The 19,049-nt window shown below is 53.4% G+C and overlaps 1 protein-coding gene across 6 annotated transcripts in view; it reads right to left on the reverse strand.

Annotated features, from left to right (window-relative positions):
* Nucleotides 1-19,049, reverse strand: part of HMCN2 (hemicentin 2) — a 146,912-nt gene that overhangs the window by 106,401 nt on the left and 21,462 nt on the right. For all 6 annotated transcript variants that reach the window (XM_038549033.1, XM_038549038.1, XM_038549037.1 and 3 more), the window contains exons 5-14: nt 13,405-13,576; nt 12,664-12,770; nt 11,444-11,564; nt 9,474-9,737; nt 6,681-6,825; nt 6,120-6,241; nt 3,597-3,869; nt 2,348-2,489; nt 1,712-1,839; nt 810-923 (exon numbers count right to left, since the gene is read on the reverse strand). In XM_038549033.1, coding sequence (XP_038404961.1) covers nt 810-923; nt 1,712-1,839; nt 2,348-2,489; nt 3,597-3,869; nt 6,120-6,241; nt 6,681-6,825; nt 9,474-9,737; nt 11,444-11,564; nt 12,664-12,770; nt 13,405-13,576 — 1,588 coding nt within the window. The remainder of the gene's footprint in view (nt 1-809; nt 924-1,711; nt 1,840-2,347; nt 2,490-3,596; nt 3,870-6,119; nt 6,242-6,680; nt 6,826-9,473; nt 9,738-11,443; nt 11,565-12,663; nt 12,771-13,404; nt 13,577-19,049) is intronic.

Raw genomic sequence — 19,049 nt, forward strand, 5'->3', positions numbered from 1 at the left:
GTCAAGGTGGGCTCTGACAAGGTGACAGATAGGTGCCACGAGAGGTAGAGTGTGTCCAGGTAGCAACACACCTGAGTAGCTGACCCTTGAGACGGAGCTAGTGTTCTGCTCCTGGCAAGACGGGAGCAGCCATGAACTCAAGAGAGCCTCAGAACAACCCTGGTACTATAAGGTCCCTGTTCCTCAGCTAAGCATATCACTGTCACTGTCACTAAAAATACCAACCCGGGGGGGCCCGGAGGGCTCAGTCAGGGAAACGTCTGCCTTCGGCTTAGGTCATGATCCCAGGGTCCTGGGATCAAGTCCGGTATTGGGCTCTCTGCTCAGTGGGGAGCCTGCTTCTCCCTCTCCTTCTGCTCTTCACCCCACTCATTCTCTCTCTCTCTCTAATAAATAAAATCTTAAACACACACACACACACACACACACACACACACAAAGCCCACTCTGTGCACCAGGCTTGTTCAAACATTTTACTTATGTGACCTCATTTCATCCTCACACAGCTAACCTATCTGATGGTCCTCGTGTCCCAGATAAGGAAGCAGGCTCAGCGATGCCAGGTCACCTGCCCGCTGTCACCCAGGGGGGAGCCCGAATTTACACTTGCGCCTACTCTAAATCCTGCTCCTCACCGCTGAGCCGTGTGGATGCTGGGCCAGGGGACGGGGTGCTGCTAGAACAGGCCAGCCCTCCCAGATACCCCATTCGCAGTGCCCCTCCTCTCATGACTGTTCTGGAAAACTGAGTCTCCAGGTGGGGGGACCCAGAGGGGACAGCTTCCCAGGCCCCTTCCCCACCTGACGTACCTCGATACCAGATGACCCGGGGCAAGGGCACCCCAGACACCTCACACACCAGCACGGCCTCCTCCCCGACGGCGGCCAACACCACGGCATTTACAGCAGAGGCTGTGGGTGGATCTGCGTGGGAAGAACAGATGGGGGACTTGGGACTCACAGACTCCCTAGGGCAACACTGCAGCTTTTCACAGTGCAGGGTGTGGGGAGGGCGAGGACAGAGAAGGAACTGCAACCCCTGCCTCCTCCCCATCCCCCTAATCGGCAGGAACCAGAAAGATGGAGCCACTGTTGGTTTCTTAGAAGCTTCTGACCCAGGGCCTCAAATGAAAGCCAGTCACTCCTAGAATCAACCCATCCCAGTGCCCACGGTTTCTCATTACATTTATCATAAAAGCCAAAACCCTACAAGGTCCTAAATAAAATACCCTCCAGGGGCTGCCCATCCTTCCCCCATCCCTGCCCCCCGACTACCCCCCATTCTCCCCACACCAGTCTTCTTGCAGCCTCCTGAGCACTCCAGACTCCTTCTGACCTCAGGGCCTTTGCCTCACTGGGTCCCTCTGGCTGGAGCACTTTCGCATTCCCATCTCTGGCAAGCATCCCCTCCTCACGGAAGCCTTGGCTGGTCCTGTGTGTAGCCGTGTCTCCCTCATCCCCACCTGCATGTCACCCTGCCCTATGCTCTCAGAGGACCCTCCGAAAGTACCACTGTTTGCCTGTTTGTTTTGTGCCTCCTCATTAGACTATAAGCTTCACCTGGGCAGGGACCCTGTGTCACGGCTGTACCCCTGAGTGCCTGGCACATAGTAGATGCTCAACAAGCATTTGTGGATGGGAAGGAGGGAGAGAGAGAGAGAAAGAGAAAGAGAAGAGAAGAGGCTCTTCTGAGATGCCCGGGGCCCAAGTACCTGTATAGTAGAGGGTGACGGTCTCCTCGTCTGTGCCGACCTCATTAACAGCCTGGCAGCTGTAATTCCCAGCATCCTCTGGGGCCACGCCCTGAATGATCAGGGTTCCCTGGGCATCCACATGAATTCTGGAGTCATGCCAAAAAACAACACATTGAGCAGCAAGGGGCTGGTCAGGTCAGGTCACATGAGGACTACCTCAGTCATCATCAATAACAAATTAATTAATGACATCACTAGTGACCACCATTTTATATGGACCGCCTGCCCTGTGCCTGGCTGTGTGCTCAGAACTTTACATAGATCGTCCTTTTTAATTCATGAGGCTCAGAGAAGTAACGCGATTTGCCCAAGGTCACACAGCCCGAGTGGCAAAAACAGGTCTGTTGGATTCTAGTATAACTCCTGACTCCTGAGCTCCTACAAGGTACCGTTATATTTCCAAAGTGATCTTGCTCCTGAGTTTCAAATGATCCCAGGAAGAAGGCAAGGCAAATACTACCCTCTTCCTGCTCCGCACCCCCCCACTCCATTTACAGGTAAAAAGATGGAGGCCCAGAGGCGTACCCCCAGGAGTCCTTGTTCACCCAGTCCTTCTGCCCCCACCCCCAGAGCCCCTTGTCCTGGGCCCCTTACCTGCTATCCTCTTGCAGAGCATGACCCTCATGGTTCCAGGAGATGTGGGGTGTGGGGTACCCAGAGGCCGAGCAGCTCACTCTCACCTCCATTCCCTGGGAGAAGTGCTGGGACTGGGTGTGGATGCTGACCTGTGGGGCCTCTGCAGTATCAAGAGGGGACAGGTGGGAAAGAGCCTGTCGGAGCAGCCATGCTGTCCCAGGAGCCCAGCTCCAGCCTCCTCTCCAACCCCAAAGTCACAGATGGGCCAGATGCGGGAAGCAAAGGTGGCCCCAAAGGGCCTGAATCCCTAGGAGTGGCTTTCCTGAGAACTGGGGCTGACCAGGCACAAGGTGGATTTCCCAATGCCTCTGGGAGAGCCTCAAGCTCCCTGGGGTTTTGCTCTGGGCTCAGCATCTTGGGGAGGCTTAGGCAGATAGGCAGATGCCAGGGCTGGGGACAACTGTCATCTCCAGTGGCCCTGGGTGGACCCTAAGGCCTGCCTGAGTATTGGCCCCAAACTCAGGTTCAATTCATAGTATAATAGGCTAGTCAGACTCAAACAGACCCCACTAGCCAACTCATCTAGAAAAGGTAAGCAGGCCCCTCCCATATCAGTGGCAGACATAACTAATGGACATGGCAGGGCCTAGATAGGGCCTCAGAATCCTTCTCAACACACTCTAGGCAACCAACCAAGAGTTGCTGGCGGAAGAGAAAACAGTTGTCCCAACATGCTCACTTTGACATTTGGGGAAATAGCCCAGAGAGAAGGATCTGTCTAAATCCGGGTGGACCCAAGGCAACACCCAGGTCCTGAAAATCCCAGATGGATGCTCTTTCCACAGCCTTCTCTGTGCCCCCGCCCCCAAAATCTGGTCACTGCCACCCATCCCCTGCCAAGCACATTGTGGTATCTGGACTTCCAGAAGTTTCCCGGATTCCATCCCTGCCCTACATATAGGGGGTAGGGCCAATGGAGGTGCTCCACGACATGGGAAATACAGGACACAGTGAAACCGGCTTGGCCTATAGCACTAGAAATTTAGGCCAAATATCAGGGTGAACTTTCCAACAGTGAGAACCACTAAACCTATGCTAGGAGGCTATAGAATCCTCTTTCTCTGAACATTCAGAAGACACTGACAGGACAAAGGCTGCCTGCCAGACGTGATGCCTGGGCAGAGGCGCGGATGCGCAGGCTCCGGGGATCAGCGCTAGGGACTGGGTTAAATTGGAAGGACAGCCAGCAGTAAAGGCAGAGCCTCACCTTGCACCAGGAGCCAGATGGACGCCCTCGTGACCCCATTGGCATTGCTGGCCATGCACTGGTACCGCCCACCGTCACTGGGGGTGATGCGGCTGACCTCCAGGGACAGGTCGGCTAGCTGGGTGACTCTGCCTGTTGAGGCCGCCAGGACTCGCCAGTCCCGGATCCACGTCAGGTTGTAGGGGACCGCACTCAGGACCTGGCAGGACAGGATGGCGGTCTCCCCCGGGGACACGGTGATGTTGGGGGCGGGGATGAGCTGCGGCGGGGGGTCTGAAGGGACAAAATAGAAGAGTGATGCAGAGGGGTTGACACAGGCAGGGGGTTCCTGCCACCAGAGGCCCGCCCTGTAATGGACACTTTAGGACCCGGTGGCCAGCAGAGCAGTGAAGAACATCTGCTCACCATCCTGGGATGGTGCACCCTTAGGGAGGGCCCGTTCCCCTCAATTCTCCGTTGGCATCGCACACCCGGCGAGGGCTGCGTGGTGTGTGCGTGCTTTTCACACGACAGCCAAGTGGGATATGTAACAAGATCTACACCACTCTTCTCACCCCGTCAGCCAGTAATTCCACCCTGGGGGACAGAGCCTTGGAAGTCACCCTTAGGGGGGGAAACAGTAATGAGTCCAGAGTTATTCTCTGTGCAAATAGCAGGGATACAACACAGCCAAAACATAGCACTGAGGCCACTGCCCCCAGAGCAGGCAAGAGCTAATAAAAACACTGTTGTGATAGGAAAAAGGCATAAGTGACACGATCAGAGACATCTACAGGGATGTGGGCCTGAGAACTGGCAAGGAAGAAGCTGGATCCACGCTGGCCCACACGTGCCAGTGACCTGATGTCCCAAAGAGCATGTGAGCTTCACAGCCCCGAAAACTGATATTGTAGAAACCAGCCAGAAATACTATTCTGGGGCAAATGAGAAAGTCTGACTACAGCCAAACTAAATAGCATTAAGGTATTACTGTTCATTTTATTAGGCGTGATCATAAAAATCTTTATTATATGGGAAAATCTACTTTCTAAAAAGAGAGAGAGAGATAAATCCTGAAACATCAGGATGCCTACAACTTAGTCTAAAATAGTTTAGCCAGAGAACGAGAAAGCAAATATGGCAAAATTTTAGTGATTAATAATTTTTATAGACTGGGTGTGCACATTTCCTTATACTGCTCTCTTTTTCTATCCTTATCACTTCTAAAAAGGAAAAACATGGGGCGCCTGGGTGGCTCAGTTAGTTAAGCAGCCAACTCTTGATCTCGGCTCAGGTTGTGATCTCAGGGTGGTGAGATCAAGCCCCACATGGGGCATCTGCTTGGAATTCTGTCTCTCTCTCTCTCCTTCTGTCCCTCCCATCCCCCAAATAAATAAATAATTTTTAAAAAAATTTAATAAAAAAACAAAAAAAAGTGGGGATCCCTGGGTGGCTCTTGCCCTGGTTTAGCATCTGCTTTTGGCCCAGGGCGTGATCCTGGAGTCCCGGGATCAAGTCCCGCATCGGGCTCCCTGCATGGAGCCTGCTTCTCCCTCTGCCTGTGTCTCTGCCAGTCTCTCTTTCTCTCTCTCTCTCTCTCTGTCTATCATGAATAAATAAATAAAATCTTTTAAAAAATTGGGTTTTTCTTTAAAAAAAAAAAGTAAAAATTCATCCATTCCATAGAAGCATGTTCACAGACACATTATACTGTTAGATGATAAAAAGCCAGGTTGTCATATGTGTCCGTATGTATAATACTAAGGTCGTCTCTAGAGTAAGGCTACAGGTTATCTGGGTCTTCTTTTGCCTGTCTGTACTCCCCTAACCTTCCTGCAAGGAGCACGGTGAGTCTGTGTGAGATTAGAGGCTGCAGACTGGCTAGTATTTCCATGTTTCTAGGGCTCCGTTTCTTCTTTTCAAGACAGTTTAGATTTCTGAGTTAAAAAACAGAACCGGGGCGCCTGGGTGGCTCAGTTGGTTAAGTATCTGTCTTCAGTTCAGGTCATGATCCCAGGATCCTGGGATCAAGTCCCACATCGGGCTCCCTGCTCAGCGGGAAGCCTGTTTCTCTCTCTCCCTCTGCTGCTCCCCCTGCTTGTTCTCTCTCTCTCTCTCTCTCTCTCTGTCAATTAAATAGATAAAATCTTTAAAAATAAATAAACAGAGCCTATTTCATTTTGAGACTGTCTGTGGCATCTTCAATCTTCTTGAGCTGGATGGTGCCATCCTGGCAGGGACCAGGAAGCATTAAGGGTGGGGGGACTTCCATATGGATGGTGGCCCAGAAAGGGCCTAGCGGACAAGAGCATGACCCTAGCTGGGCTTCTCCACCTTCCTCCATCTAAGATCCACAGGCCATTCCTGGGTGATGGCCCAAATGGGGCGCCAGGAGGCAGGTGGCAGTGTGGGCAGTGGACTCTGGGTGATGGACAGTCCTCAGCAGCTGGCTGGCAGGCTCCCCCACAGATGGAGACACCCGGGGAGGGAAAAATCATGAAGGGGGTAGGGAGGGTATACAAGGACGGGTCCGAAAGGACAGACCTGTGACAACAATCTGGGCCTTTGCTCGTCCGGTCCCAGCCCTGCTGACTGCCGTGCACTCATACACCCCCTCCTCGGTCTTGGAGGCCCGTGGAATCTCCCAGCTGCTGTTTCCCGATACTCTGCAAATACAGAACAGCTGAAAGCACGCAATCCCACTGACCTCAGCCAGGGTCCCCCAGCCTCGTCCAGCCCCTAAACCCAGCCCAGAGGGGACAAATCCTCTTGGAGACTTGGTAAGAAGAGTCAGCCAGTTCTATGTGACTTTGAGCAAGTCCCTTTCCGTCACTGAGCCCTTGACTTTCATCCAGGAGGGGGAGGGCCTCAGTGAGTCCTTCCTGCCCTGACACCATAGAGCTGGGCCCTGCATGGACTGAGTGTTTCAGAAGCTAAGGAGGACCACAGCAGCAGTGGGAGCTTTGCAGACCACACTCCCCCATCCCGGGCCATGCCGCAAGGTGCCCAGGGGAACAATATGACCAAGACCATGGTCCTTCTCCTGCCACCCACTCCCCTCAGACCCCCAGGGCTGGGAATACTTTGCGGCCAGCATCCACTCACTGAAAGTGCCTCTCCTCGCCCAGTCTGGCTCCATTCCGCTGCAGCTGTAGCCGGAAGGGAAGAGTGCTGTGCACAGAGCAGGAGACCAGCAGGGGCTGGTGCAGGTAGCCATGGATCCTAGGAGGCATGCTGACCAGGGGTGCACCTGCAGGCAGGGCCCAGCAGTAAGGACCCCTTCCTGTAGCCCCCACAGCCTGCCCTTGTCAGTGATGCAGAGACTGCAGGGCTGAGCCAGGGGGCCAGGATTCCATCCCTGGCCCTGCCATTTGGTGGTCACCAAGAACAGGTTGCTTTACCCCTGTAAACTCAGTTTCCACCTCTATAAAATGGGCCTAATCCTGGCACTGACGTCACCAGGCCGTCTGGGGAGTTGGTGAGAGGCAGGGCATGGGAAGTACTTGGCACATGCACATGGCATGGCAAGCTCCCTTGGGATGAGCTCCTGTGTTTCCTGTGGTTTGCAGGAAGACCAGCCAAGACGGACCAGTCTGCGCCACCACCTTCTCCACTACCCAGGACGTGGAAGTCAGAACAGTCCTGACATCTGATGAAATGTTCCCCAGACTGGGCTCTCCAGGCTTCCAGGCCTCTCATCTGCCTGGACAGTCAGTTTCACCCAAGGATGTTGGAAGAAAGCCTTTCTTTAAAAAATAAGCAAAGCTAGAGCATGGCTGTGAACGCAAAGTTCACACGCATTTTTAAGATAAGACACTTCAATGAAATCTCAGTTTGTGATGAGCCCCGCGGGGGCCCTGTGAGACAACCCCCCACACCTCTCCCTGCTCCTGGGGTGAGACATTCTCTCTCCTTGGCTATTGGAACCACTTCAGGGGGAAGGTCTGAGAACTCCCCCGCAGGGTCAACGCTGTTGGGGCCTCGCTGAGGGATGGCGGGCGTATGCTCAGCTCTCGTCCTGCCCTCCCCGCTTCCCCCCATCCCCACCAGAGATGCTCCGTGGGTGAGACAATACCAGACGTCCTCCGAGCCCAGAGCTGGGGGCGGGAGGGCGGTGGGTGACATCATGCTGCAGGCTCCCTGCCACATCCCAGGGGAGAGGGATGTCGGACCATCCAGCCACGTCCTCAGCTGTGTGCAAAGCAGCCACCACTCACCCACACACCCTGGAAGCCTCTGTGAGGCCGGCTCGGGCTCCATTTTCCATGAGTTCAATGGGCCCAGGGACCCGAGGCCCAGCCCTGCCACCCGCCATGTCTCCAAACCCAGAGCCCCTGCTCTCGGCCAGACTCCCAGCTTCCCAGACCTAGAAGATGGGGAAGGAAACAAAACCCCAAACCACCTCCCTTCTCCCAGCCTCACCAACACACACACACACACACACACACACACACACACACACACACTTTTTAATCTAGAGCTGAGATGAAGAACACAAGCCTGAGCTAAACCCCAACCCCTTGGATTCATCTGAAAGAACAGGAGAGAGAGAGAAACAGAGGCTGTTACTTCCTCTGCTGAAATTCTTTTCTGAAAATTCCTTCTCGAGGTTATAAAAGCCAAGGGAAGAGGGGCCCAGGGACCATAGCAGAGGAGTGGAAGCCGGAGGCTGAGAGAAGGGGTCCCCAGTGCCCCCACCCTGCCCTACTTGGGTTCTCAAAGTCCTCCACCTCACTGTGGGCACCTGAGTGCACTTCCTGCATCCCTGCTTGAAGTAGACAGGAGTCTGCCCCTTGTCCCCTTGTCAAGAGATCCCCAGCAAAGAAGATGTGGTGTCAGGGACATCCACCTCTGTGAGCTCCCCCCAGGCCACTACCTTGAGAAAGAGGGGACTGAGTAGGAGAATGGAACAAAGCCCAACAAGGAAGCTGCTGGCTGGTAAACTCAGATATCCCTGGCCAGGACCAGAGGCAGACCTGGAGAGCCAAAAACTCAGCCCTGTGCTCTGGGAGCTTCTGACCTGGACGTGAGACCCAAGGAGACGAGCAGAAGCCACACATAACGAAAGACAGGACCACAAAATGACCTGTGCCCACAATGGCATAAGAATAACAGCAGCGGCCACATGTGAGGGCCCTGGCCCACAACACACACATCCTGGGCACAGCCTCAGGGCACCCAAGAGATGTCTTGTTATGTGTATTAGCTGATGGAACTCTCAGGGCAACCCTGTGAATTAGGCAGCCTCAGCTTCATTTCTAAAATGGGGACACACCTCAGAAATATAAGCACTCAGTGGGCTAATGTGTGGCAGGTGCTTGGCTCAGGACTGTCCCATGAGAGGCGCTCAAAATGGTGAGTAGGTTAGTATTACCACGATTATGATTATTATTATGGAAGAGCATACCCATACTCACTGCCCTGTCCCACCCCACCACCACCACCACCGCCACCGCTGTGCCTACAGTGTCTAGCACCATGACTGGCACAAAATGAATGCTAGATGGGTATCTGGATGGATGCATGCATGCACGAGGGGGTAAGTGGACATATATTTGGATGGATGGATGCATGGACAAGTGATGGATGGTGGATGGGTGAATAGACTGATGAATGGATGGATGTTTGGATCCATGAGTGGGTGAATGGACAGATGGATGGGTGAGTGGATGCGTGGATGCATGGGTGGAGGGACAGATGGATGGCTTTGTACTAAATCCTTGACCTGATTGCCACATCTGAAGCATATCAGTATTTAGCAACATGCATTGCAGAGCTTGCTGCTCATCAAAGTTTAATGAACATTTCCTAATCTCATCCAATCAGAAAAGGTTTCCAGGAAGAACTGGGTCTCCCAGTGAGCCAGGTTGCTGGGAGTGGTAAGAGCCAATCACTTGCCTGGGGCCACCCCGCTGTAGGAAACTCCAGAGACACGGAGAAGGGGATTCCCCTCGTGGTCTTTGCCCTTCACCTTGAGGTAGAAGCGCTCCTGGGGGGCGTGGAAAGGCGGTCCGCCCCACAGCTGATAGGTGGATCCATTGGAGAGGGGTTGCGTGGGCAAATTCAGGAGGGACCGTCCTGAGCTGTGTGAAAGCTCCACTGAGTCTAGGTGGCCGGGTGCCTGCAGGCCCGTGGAATTGATCACCAGGGAGATGGGCACCCCTGCAGAGAGAAGGGTTAGGAAGAAGTTCCGGGCATCTGCCCAGGCTCCCTGAACCTCCCCAAACAAGAAGAGACCCTCAGGCCACAGTCAGGACCCCAGGCTGCTTGGCCCTCCTACCTCCAGGCTCCCTCACCTTCTTGTCCCTGTGCCAACTACTGCTGGGGATGGAGAGACAGAGGGGGCCTGCTACTGTCCGTGGTCCTGAAACGCCACTGTCCATCCAAACTATGGCTTCCCACGGCCACATCACCTCCCATCTCCGGCCTGGGCTCTCGGGGAGTAGACCTCGGAGAGGGCATTTCTCTCCACTCCACCCATCCCCTATTAACTCTGGGGTTGGTGTCATCAGGCAGGCTCTGGGACCAGCCTAGGTGAGGCACATGCTAGTCTGGGAACTCTGACTCCTGCCTATCCTCTCTCCTCTGTTCAGCTTCCCATTGATCTTCTTTTCTGTCTTATTAAAAATGGACTTTTCGCATTAGTCCAGAAAATAGAGAACTAGAGTCGGGTTTCATAATTCCCCTAGTTGATTTGGGAACATGGTTAAGGTCTTTCCTTTTTCAAACAATTATTTTTTTGTCTTAGAGATCATAAACCAGGGAACTGAGGGTGTGGTTGGTATGATCCATCAAAGGCATTACATTTTTTTTTTGAAGAAACATGGAACAATATGGAAAGGGCATATAAAAATCTGGAAGTCCAGATTCCTTTGAAAAAGATGTGTGTCAGGGCTGGACCCCATCCTCATGTTGCAACAATCAGCAAAGGGCACACTCCCCCTGGTGGGGCAACCACTCCAGTTAACCACAGCCTCCCCCACTCTCTGATGCCCCTGCACTGAAGCCAAGTGCCAACTGCTGTTTGCTGTTTTTCTCTCCCCTTTTTAAAAAACTGTCTCAGACCCACATCTTTTTCAAAAGCAGAAACCAAAGAAGATCCCACATGGCTTCCCCTTCCCCCTCTTCCACTGAGGACTGGCCCTAGGGACTCCCCAGTTGTCAAGCACTGCCTTTAGGATTATTTTCTCTCCTGGCTCTAGAAGAGGAACAAAGTTTCCCTGCCTCACTCCCTTCCCGCTACTGGGAAAAACAAGCACTAAATAAGCAAGCAGCCCCTTTTCACTTTGAAGATGTTACTGCTAGTCCTGGCACAGAACTGAGGGCTGACAAGGATGCCAAATGTTAGACAAAATACATGCTTGAAAGCTCTAAGAATCTGGTATTTACCATTTTGGTCACCGGTCACTGGTCCAGAGTTAGCCTGAGCTGGTCTAGTTCCCTGCCCATCTCCCTTCTGAGCTGGTCCCAGCAAAATCCTCTGAATGGCCCCATGGTGAGGGATCATACTTCCCAAACTATAAATTGGGACCCCTGATCTGGCCACCAGATGGTATTTTCTGGCATGGAACTCTGGCAACCTGGGCCAAAAGCCCCTGCCTGCTCTGGAGCCCAACCTTCTCCAGATGGAACCATGATGGGGCACACAGGCAACCCCAGATCCCAGTGGGCAGCTTCTAACCAGAAAACTGGCCTTGTACCTCCAACTCCAACATCCCCCTAGGCTCCCAAACCCCACCAGCCTCCGCAGGGCCCATTCTAGCCACACACTCATAGCCTGACCCCCAAGATTCCCCCACCTCCCAAAAGCAAGCCCCTCCTCTCCAGAAAGCAGCTCTGCATCACCCCCGGGGTCAGGAGCACTGTACCTTGCAGGGGCCACTCAATGGTGTGATTGAGGTCCAGAGAAGGCTGGGTGGAGAAACCGGCACGGAAGTCGATGTTGCTGACACCTGTGATCCTCACTGAATGGCGACCACTGCTATAGACCTAGCATGGGCCCAAACCCACATCACCAGGGTGCCCGACTCCAGCACCTCAGCTCCAGGGCAGAAGGTGGCCTCCCTGCCCAGCCCCCGGTGCCAGCAGCTGGAATCTCCCACCCTTGCAGGCACGCAGGCAACTACCCTGCTCCCCGGGGGCCCAGCACTAGGCTCCCCAAATGCAGTAGAAGAGGCCCCAGGTATGACACTGCCCTGACTGGGACTCTTGAAGCTGCTCTGCCTTTCCAGCTGCCCCCCCCAACACCCATGGTCTCATCTGCCTCCTGCATGTTTAATCCCTGCCTTGCCTTCCCCACTGGCATGAGAACTCTTGGCTCAAAAATGCTGACACTGAAGTGTAGGGGCCCATGTTGCCCTTTCGCCTGTAGCATCTACACCAGCCGAGGGCCTGGCACCTAGCAGGTGCTCTTCAAATGTCTGCCCCACCAGCAGGACCTCACACCCTTCCAAGGCAGCAGCCTGCCCCATCCCAGGACACTCTGCCAGGAGCCCAGCTTACCCCCAGTCCCTGACCCCAGCATCTTGCAGATTAGAGCAGAACCCCCACCCTGTGCCAGGACTGTCCCTCTAAGCCATCCTTCCCTCAAGGTCTCCCTTGCTTCTTTTGTTCATTCTTCACAGGATGGGTTTCTGAACCTCAAGCCAGATTAGTCATCCACCTCTGGACACTCAAGCTGTTTCTCCAACTCCTTCTTAGAAGTTGCCTGATTAGGGATGCCTAGGTAGCTCAGTGGTTGAGCATCTGCCTTTGGCTCAGGGTCCTGGGATCAAGTCACATCAGGCTTCTTAGGGGGAGCCTGCTTCCCCCTCTGCCTGTGTCTCTGCCTCTCTCTGTGTCTCTCATGAATAAATATATTTTTTAAATTCCCTAATTAACCCCAAATCACTCTACTTCCTCTCACTAGTGGAAGGCAGGATAGTCCTCCTCTGTTCCTGACCCTTTGAGTCTATTGATATGTCCACATCACCATCCAGGCTCCAGCCCTCAGCTTCCCAGGGCCCAGGCTCCCCAGGACAGGCAGGAAGGAGACAGGGTCTCTACCTGGTGAAACCGATCCCCCTCCCTGGGAACCAGAGCCTCCTACCTTGATGGACCACAGGCCGGGATGCTCAGGCTTAAAGGCGACAACCTTGGCAGAGTCAGGGATGTTGAGGAGCACGTTGAGGCCCTCGTCCTTCTGGAGGATCCTCCCTGTGGAGCCCCCAAGGATTTCTTAGTCCCCAATCCTTTCCTGGCCATGAGAGAGGCCCTACCCTGTCCCCAGGAACCTACAATCCTCCAAATACCAGCCTCGGGCTTCCCAGAGGAAGTGGCCAGAGGCCTTTGGTGGTGCTCGGCCCTTCACATTCTTCTGCATGCCACCCTTGCCCAGCTCCCGGTGTGGGCTGTACCTGGGGACTCATGACATCCTCAGGGCACCATGAGGCCAGGTGACTGGGTCCTAATCACACTGACCCCAGGTGAGAACCACCTAAGTCACTCCACCCTAGTTTCCCATCTCAGTGGCATGCCTCTAATTCTTGCTCCGACTGACCTGCTAGGCCCTGTAGGGATTTGCTGAGAGAATATGGGGAAGACTCCATAGGAGCCTCGTGTCCCAGGGACGGTCGTTACCTTAATTCCCCTCGCTTGGCTGCTAACAAGCCTCCCTGCTTCCTCACTCGCCATGAGCACCCTCTCTGCCCTGCACTTGGCATCCCCCGCCTTGCTCCTAGAGCTTTATGTCCAAACCCCCTGCCACCCTGGGGCCTCTCTCGTTGTCCTGTCCTCGACTCCCAGCTCAGCCCCGGGGTCAAAGAAGAGGCCAGTCCTCAGATGCACATACCCAGTGGGTCTCGGACTTCGATCTGGGGACCCGGGCCACTCAGGGAGATGGTGACTTCCTTCAGGCTGGGGTCCAAGGGGATCCTCCACGTGTGCTCGCCCTCCTCCTTGTGGTCCGTGGACAGCAGGTGCACCTTGGAAGTCTGGACTGCTGATTCTACCCACTTCAGCACCTGGGAGGCAGGTGTGAGGAGCTGATGGCAGCAGGTGCCTGTGGTCTTGCTTATAACTGACCCTCTGGAGGCAGATCCGTAATAGGTTGCCAGCAGAATCCAGTCCCCCCACCCTCCCCTGGGTTTTAGGCAGCATATAGGCTTTCAGGTCACCTAAGGCCACCCCACTCCCACGGGCCCTACACCATGGCCAATTCACACACCATGACCTTCCTGACCTGTGGGCTGGGAGCTTTGACACCTGAACTGAGGCAGCTGGGAGGGAAGGGCCAATTTCTATGGCACCTGTTACTTCCTCCAGGAAGCCTTCTAGAAGCCTGCTACACACAGATGAAACCTGGAGATCTGGAATGTCCCCCCAGAACAGTATCATTCACCCTCATCCCTGTGGGCCCTCAGACCACACTGCTGCCAGGGTGCCAAGCTCTCTTAGCAGGACCGAGAGGGTCCACTGCAAAGATAGAATCTCTTCCTGATCTGTTTCCCCTGCCTTTGGCTCAGGTGGTGATCTCAGGGTTCAGGGATTGATGTCAGGTTCCCTGCTTGGGGGGCGGGGTAGTCTCCTTCTCCCTCTCCCTCTCCCTCTTCCCCTGCTCTCTCTCTCTCTCTCTCATCCCCTCTGGTCTGGGACCCCCATGACGGCAGAGACCCCCTCCTGTGCCCTGAGCCCAGTGGCTGGCACAGAGAGGGTGTTCAGGAAGCATTTGTTCACTGTGTGTGTTCCTGCAGGGCCATCAGATTCACCTGACAGACACTTCACTCAGTTCCACCCCCAATTCCCCCTTGTACCAGCCATGCCTCCCAGTCTCCAGTAAGAAGAGCAGGAAAGAGGACAAGGAGGGGGCTCCTTCCAGGCCAAGTTACTTTAAGGCTTTCACAGAATGCTTCTCGAACAAAACAAAATGAAACACGAACCTCGCTGTACAGCAAATCAGCACCGTAACCACAGAGAGAAAAGAAGAGTGCTTAGTGAGTTGAACACCCAGGCTTTCAACTATACTTTCCCAGTGGAAGGCACTCTGCGTGCGGACAGAAAGAACTGCAAAGAAATTCTTCCTTGGTAGCTTTGAGTTGGCACAAAGGATCATGCTTGTGAAACTGTTTTATGTGTCTTGCAGGATAAAGCAAAGAAGTAAAGATGTTAATGCTTGCTGAACCAAGATTTGTTCTTACAGCCAAGTGTAAGGGAGAGTTGCAAGTATTTTATTTATATACAAATTCATTCCAAATGAATTTATAACCCAGTGGTTTCTGAATACCATTCCCCACTAGGACGGTTTGGGGAAATGGCTGGTTCCAGGTCCGGAGCAGGCGATTTACAAGATAAGCCTGAGACAACTAGCAATTCCATAAAGCAAGGAAGTTCTCAAAGATGAATGGGACATAGCAAAAGGACACAGGGACCAGGCTGAGGGAGCTCCCATGAACTAAATCTGGGGAAGCCAGAGCCCCCAAAGAACAATGACCTTAACTGAAATGTAATCATAGAATCTGTGTGCCTGGGTGGCTCAGTGGTTGAGCATCTGCCTTTGGCTCAGGTCATGATCCCAGGGTCAGGCAAGGGAGCCTGCTTGTCCCTCTGCCTATGTCTCTGCCTCTCTGTGTCTCTCATGAATAAAATATTTGAAAAAAAAAAAAAAGAATCCGAGTGCCCATAATAATACTCAAAAAAGAAAAGCAAAATTCAAAATGATAAAACCTTACTTGCCACCCATGAAGGCAACTTCTTCATTAAAGAGAAAGATTTAAGTATGGTCCCTGCCTTTTCAATAGGTGTGTGTGTGTGTGTGTGTGCGCTTCAAAAAAACCAAGTCATCCTTTTTGGGGACCAAGAGCTCTTCTTCATGGAAGAAAGCCCACTAGTAAATATGAAAGAGATGATGCAATTAGGAGATCATTTTGCAACCCCCATTGAAATCACTGTTTCAGAGAAGCATCCCCCACAGATGCCACAACCATTAGATGAAAGTGGATGGGGCACTGGATGTCCAGGTAGAGCCGCAGCATTACCCCCATGGACCACTTAAGCCATAAAGGGAAAAACGTGGCCCTACAACGCAGAGAGCTGGCTGTCACCACCCTAAGCCAGGAACCAAATCTATCGTCAGGAATAGCAGCACAATTAGACGTGACTTAGTCCTGGTGTGATGCAACAGAAAAGACACACAGCACCAACCATAATATATTTCTGCCCCAAACACTGGCCTCCATTAATCAGTCCCTTAGAGCTAACTGCCAGGTTAGGGGAAATACATGGGGGAAAGAAGCAAATCAATGACACCATAAAGAAACAATCAGATGAATCCAGAACCCAAGACATTGTACAATTAATGCCTCTTCAATAAGTTAGTGGCAGAGAAAAAAGTGTAGAAGGCTCCAGATGTAAGAGGACTTAACAGACATAACAACCAAATGAAATGCACAGCCCCTGATTAAATCCTGATTTGACAAAAACTATTACGAAAGACATATTGAGGACAATTAGGGAAATTTGAATATGAACTTGGCGTTGGATGTTAACAGTGAAGTACTCTTCATTTTATTTGAGGATATTGTGGATTATGTCCAAGATCATATTTTTTTAAAAATTCACACTGAATTATTTATGGATAAGACAGAATGGGAGAAATAAACCAGATGGGGGAAAGTAACTGCTGAGTCTAGTTGGGACATAGGTTCTTCTTACCTTTCTTTAACATCTTTCACAGTAATATTTTTAAGGAAAAGTCCCCATGACTTTAACGTATACCCCCTTAACAACCACAGAGGGGTCCTGTGGCTGGCCAATCCCAATCATCTGGAAGCAGCCTCCTGGAAACCCATCTGATAAAATTCGAAGCTGCATTCAGCCCCAGTGAGGAAAACGTTCTGTGATTGATGAGTAATGTCTGCCACGGATACAGGATTAGAAAGTAGCGTCTCGCGTGCTGCATATTGGCCATCCTCGCTCTGAATCATAGTCCTACCGTGCGATCCTCCACGAAAGAGAACAGGAAAAGACAGGAATTGAAAGAACTGCCCAAGATTTAAAAAGTGACCGGGTTTTGTTCAGCCCAAGCTGGAAGGTTGGTGCCTAGATTTGATGGCTAGATTTCAGTTACCACAGGGTAAGAATCCTGTATTCTGAAAACTCACTTGTTTCTATGCTTGGAGCTACTGCTTTCTTCTCTTTTTTGCCTAGCTTTCTAAGTAACGTTTCTCTCGAAAACATTCTTCCTGCACACGGGGGCTGGCTGGGGGAAGCAGCAGCCAAGGCTCCCAGCTGGAGAGGCAGACAGAAGCTGGCGAGGTGAGGCAGCCGCCCCCACAGCAAAGCCACAGCTCCATGGTCACTGTCCTCTTCGCCCCAGGGCCGGGCCTCATCAGGGGTCATGAGGAAATCACAACTGGGTAAAGCTGCTGGGAGGCAGTGGCAGCACCAGCTGACAATGACGCAGAGAAATCATACCCACTGTTGTGTTGCAACTGTCATTACAGACTTGTCCTAATATGTTCCGACAGGGGGACGATGCCCAGGAGTGCAGGCTACTGAACCACAGAGAAGGCTCAGGCACAGCACAATGCCAGTGACCCCACAAGGAGGCTGCGTGCCCATGGGGTCTGCCCCGGAAGCACATCACTGCCCGGGGGGTTGGGGGGGAGCTGGGGGTGCTGACAGTCTTGTCCACAGCAAGGCCAGACCTCCTATAGGTCCAGGCCTGCAGATAAGGCTTCCCAGACCCTACAATACCCTCAGGGCTTGGAGCGGAATGTAGGGAACCTTCTGAGCAGAGAGCCTTCATCAGGCAAGCTCAGTGTTTACTTGGCGGAAACAATGGCTTCCAGATGTTAGCGGGACTGGGGGCCTGCGAGCCAGCGCTGCAATGGGGCTCATCGCTCTGACACCGATAGGGAAGGAATGAAAGAATCTGGCGCTGCTACCCTGGCCAGATGGCTGCCGCTCGGCCGGTCACGGCAGATAAATCATCCCCCGAGGCTCCTCCCCGGACACTTGACAGCCAGGGCGGCCGAGGATGCGGAGAGGAGAGGCCAGGGGGCCCATAGGGCCTCAGAGCAGAAAGTAGGGGCCAGATTGTGGGGCCTGGATCAGGATGCTCGGCGGGCAGTGATGAAGAGAGAACACCACCCAAGCTGGCTGGAGCCACTGGGCACTCAGATTCTGAGAACCCGTCACGAGAGAGTCCCTACTCTTCAGGGGGCTTCACTGGAGCCAGGCATGGGTTCTGGGCTCCCACCAAAGCAAGGGGCTAGAGTTACAGCCATTAGGAAGTCTTACCAACGGCTTCCTGGTGCCTACCGGTTACCTCGGCTCACTAGGCAGGGGCTCTCTTGACCCCACTGTGCACAGGAGGAAGCAGAGGCCCAGAGAGGTCAAGTGCCATGTTCAAGGTCACGCTGCAGGCAGGTGGCAGGGCTGGGGTCCGAAGGTGGCATGGGGCCCTAACCCTCTACCACGATACCTCCTTCCTGGAAGCGTCCAGGATGACTTTATCTCCAGGACCAGTGCCTCCTGATCTGTTAATTAGAACCACCTGGGCAGCCCTCCCTGCCTCCCCCACCCCCACTTACTGTCTAGAAAGGTGCTTCATCTTTCTCCTAGTTGATGTGCAGAATCCAGGCAATTTGGCACATTTGTATGGGTTGGTGCTAGACGGGGAAGGGTCCGGGCTCCCAGAACAGACCTCCCGGGATCAGGGACGGCTGCAGAATGAGGGGGTTTGCCCAGCAATTCCAGCCCACTCTGCTGGGAACAGCAACAGTCCCTTGAGTTGTGTCTAAGCCAGACAGGGAGGGGGTGGGGAGACATGATGCTGTGCTTGGGCACGGGGGTCAGGTCTTAGACCTAGCTAAGCCTAGGCTCCCTCCCAAGGGGCCATGGTGCCTCCCTCCCCCGTCCATTGAAGGATGGCAAAAACTCCAAATTGCCCCCACCAAGAGGAGGGGAGCCTCACCTTGCTTTCATTACCCTGGAACCCCAAAGGGCCAAGGCCACAACTGGAAAAAAGTGAAAGCTCAAAAGCCCTGAGACCTAACCTAGATAGATTCCGTCTCTGTGCCCAGCACCTGAGACGGCACCAGCCAGCAGCAGGTGCGCAGTGAGCGGGACTTGAAGGGAAGAGGGAACATAGAATATGTCGCTCCTACCACACCGGACACACTTGGACTGTAAAAGGACTTAACTACACGTGCACGGTTTGGGGACTTTGGCAACTTCTAAGGAGTCATTTTCTCAGCTGGAGCCCCCTGGCTTGGGCAAAGGCACTATTCCTTCTCCTGGGGGGTGGGGAGGGGGGTGGGGATGACCACAGCCCCGAGGGCCCCGGCCACTTTCTCAGGCTTGCTGAATGTCTGGGAACATCTGGAATGACACAGCTCTGTGTCCAGGAAGGAGAAGGATCCAGGCCCTTACCCAGAGGCAGCCAATCCTGGCCACCGGAGGTCCCATTGAGTCCAACACATATTGCCAGGTCAG

The sequence above is a fragment of the Canis lupus genome, chromosome 9, assembly GCF_011100685.1.
Source record: "Canis lupus familiaris isolate Mischka breed German Shepherd chromosome 9, alternate assembly UU_Cfam_GSD_1.0, whole genome shotgun sequence".
Taxonomy (NCBI): domain Eukaryota; kingdom Metazoa; phylum Chordata; class Mammalia; order Carnivora; family Canidae; genus Canis; species Canis lupus.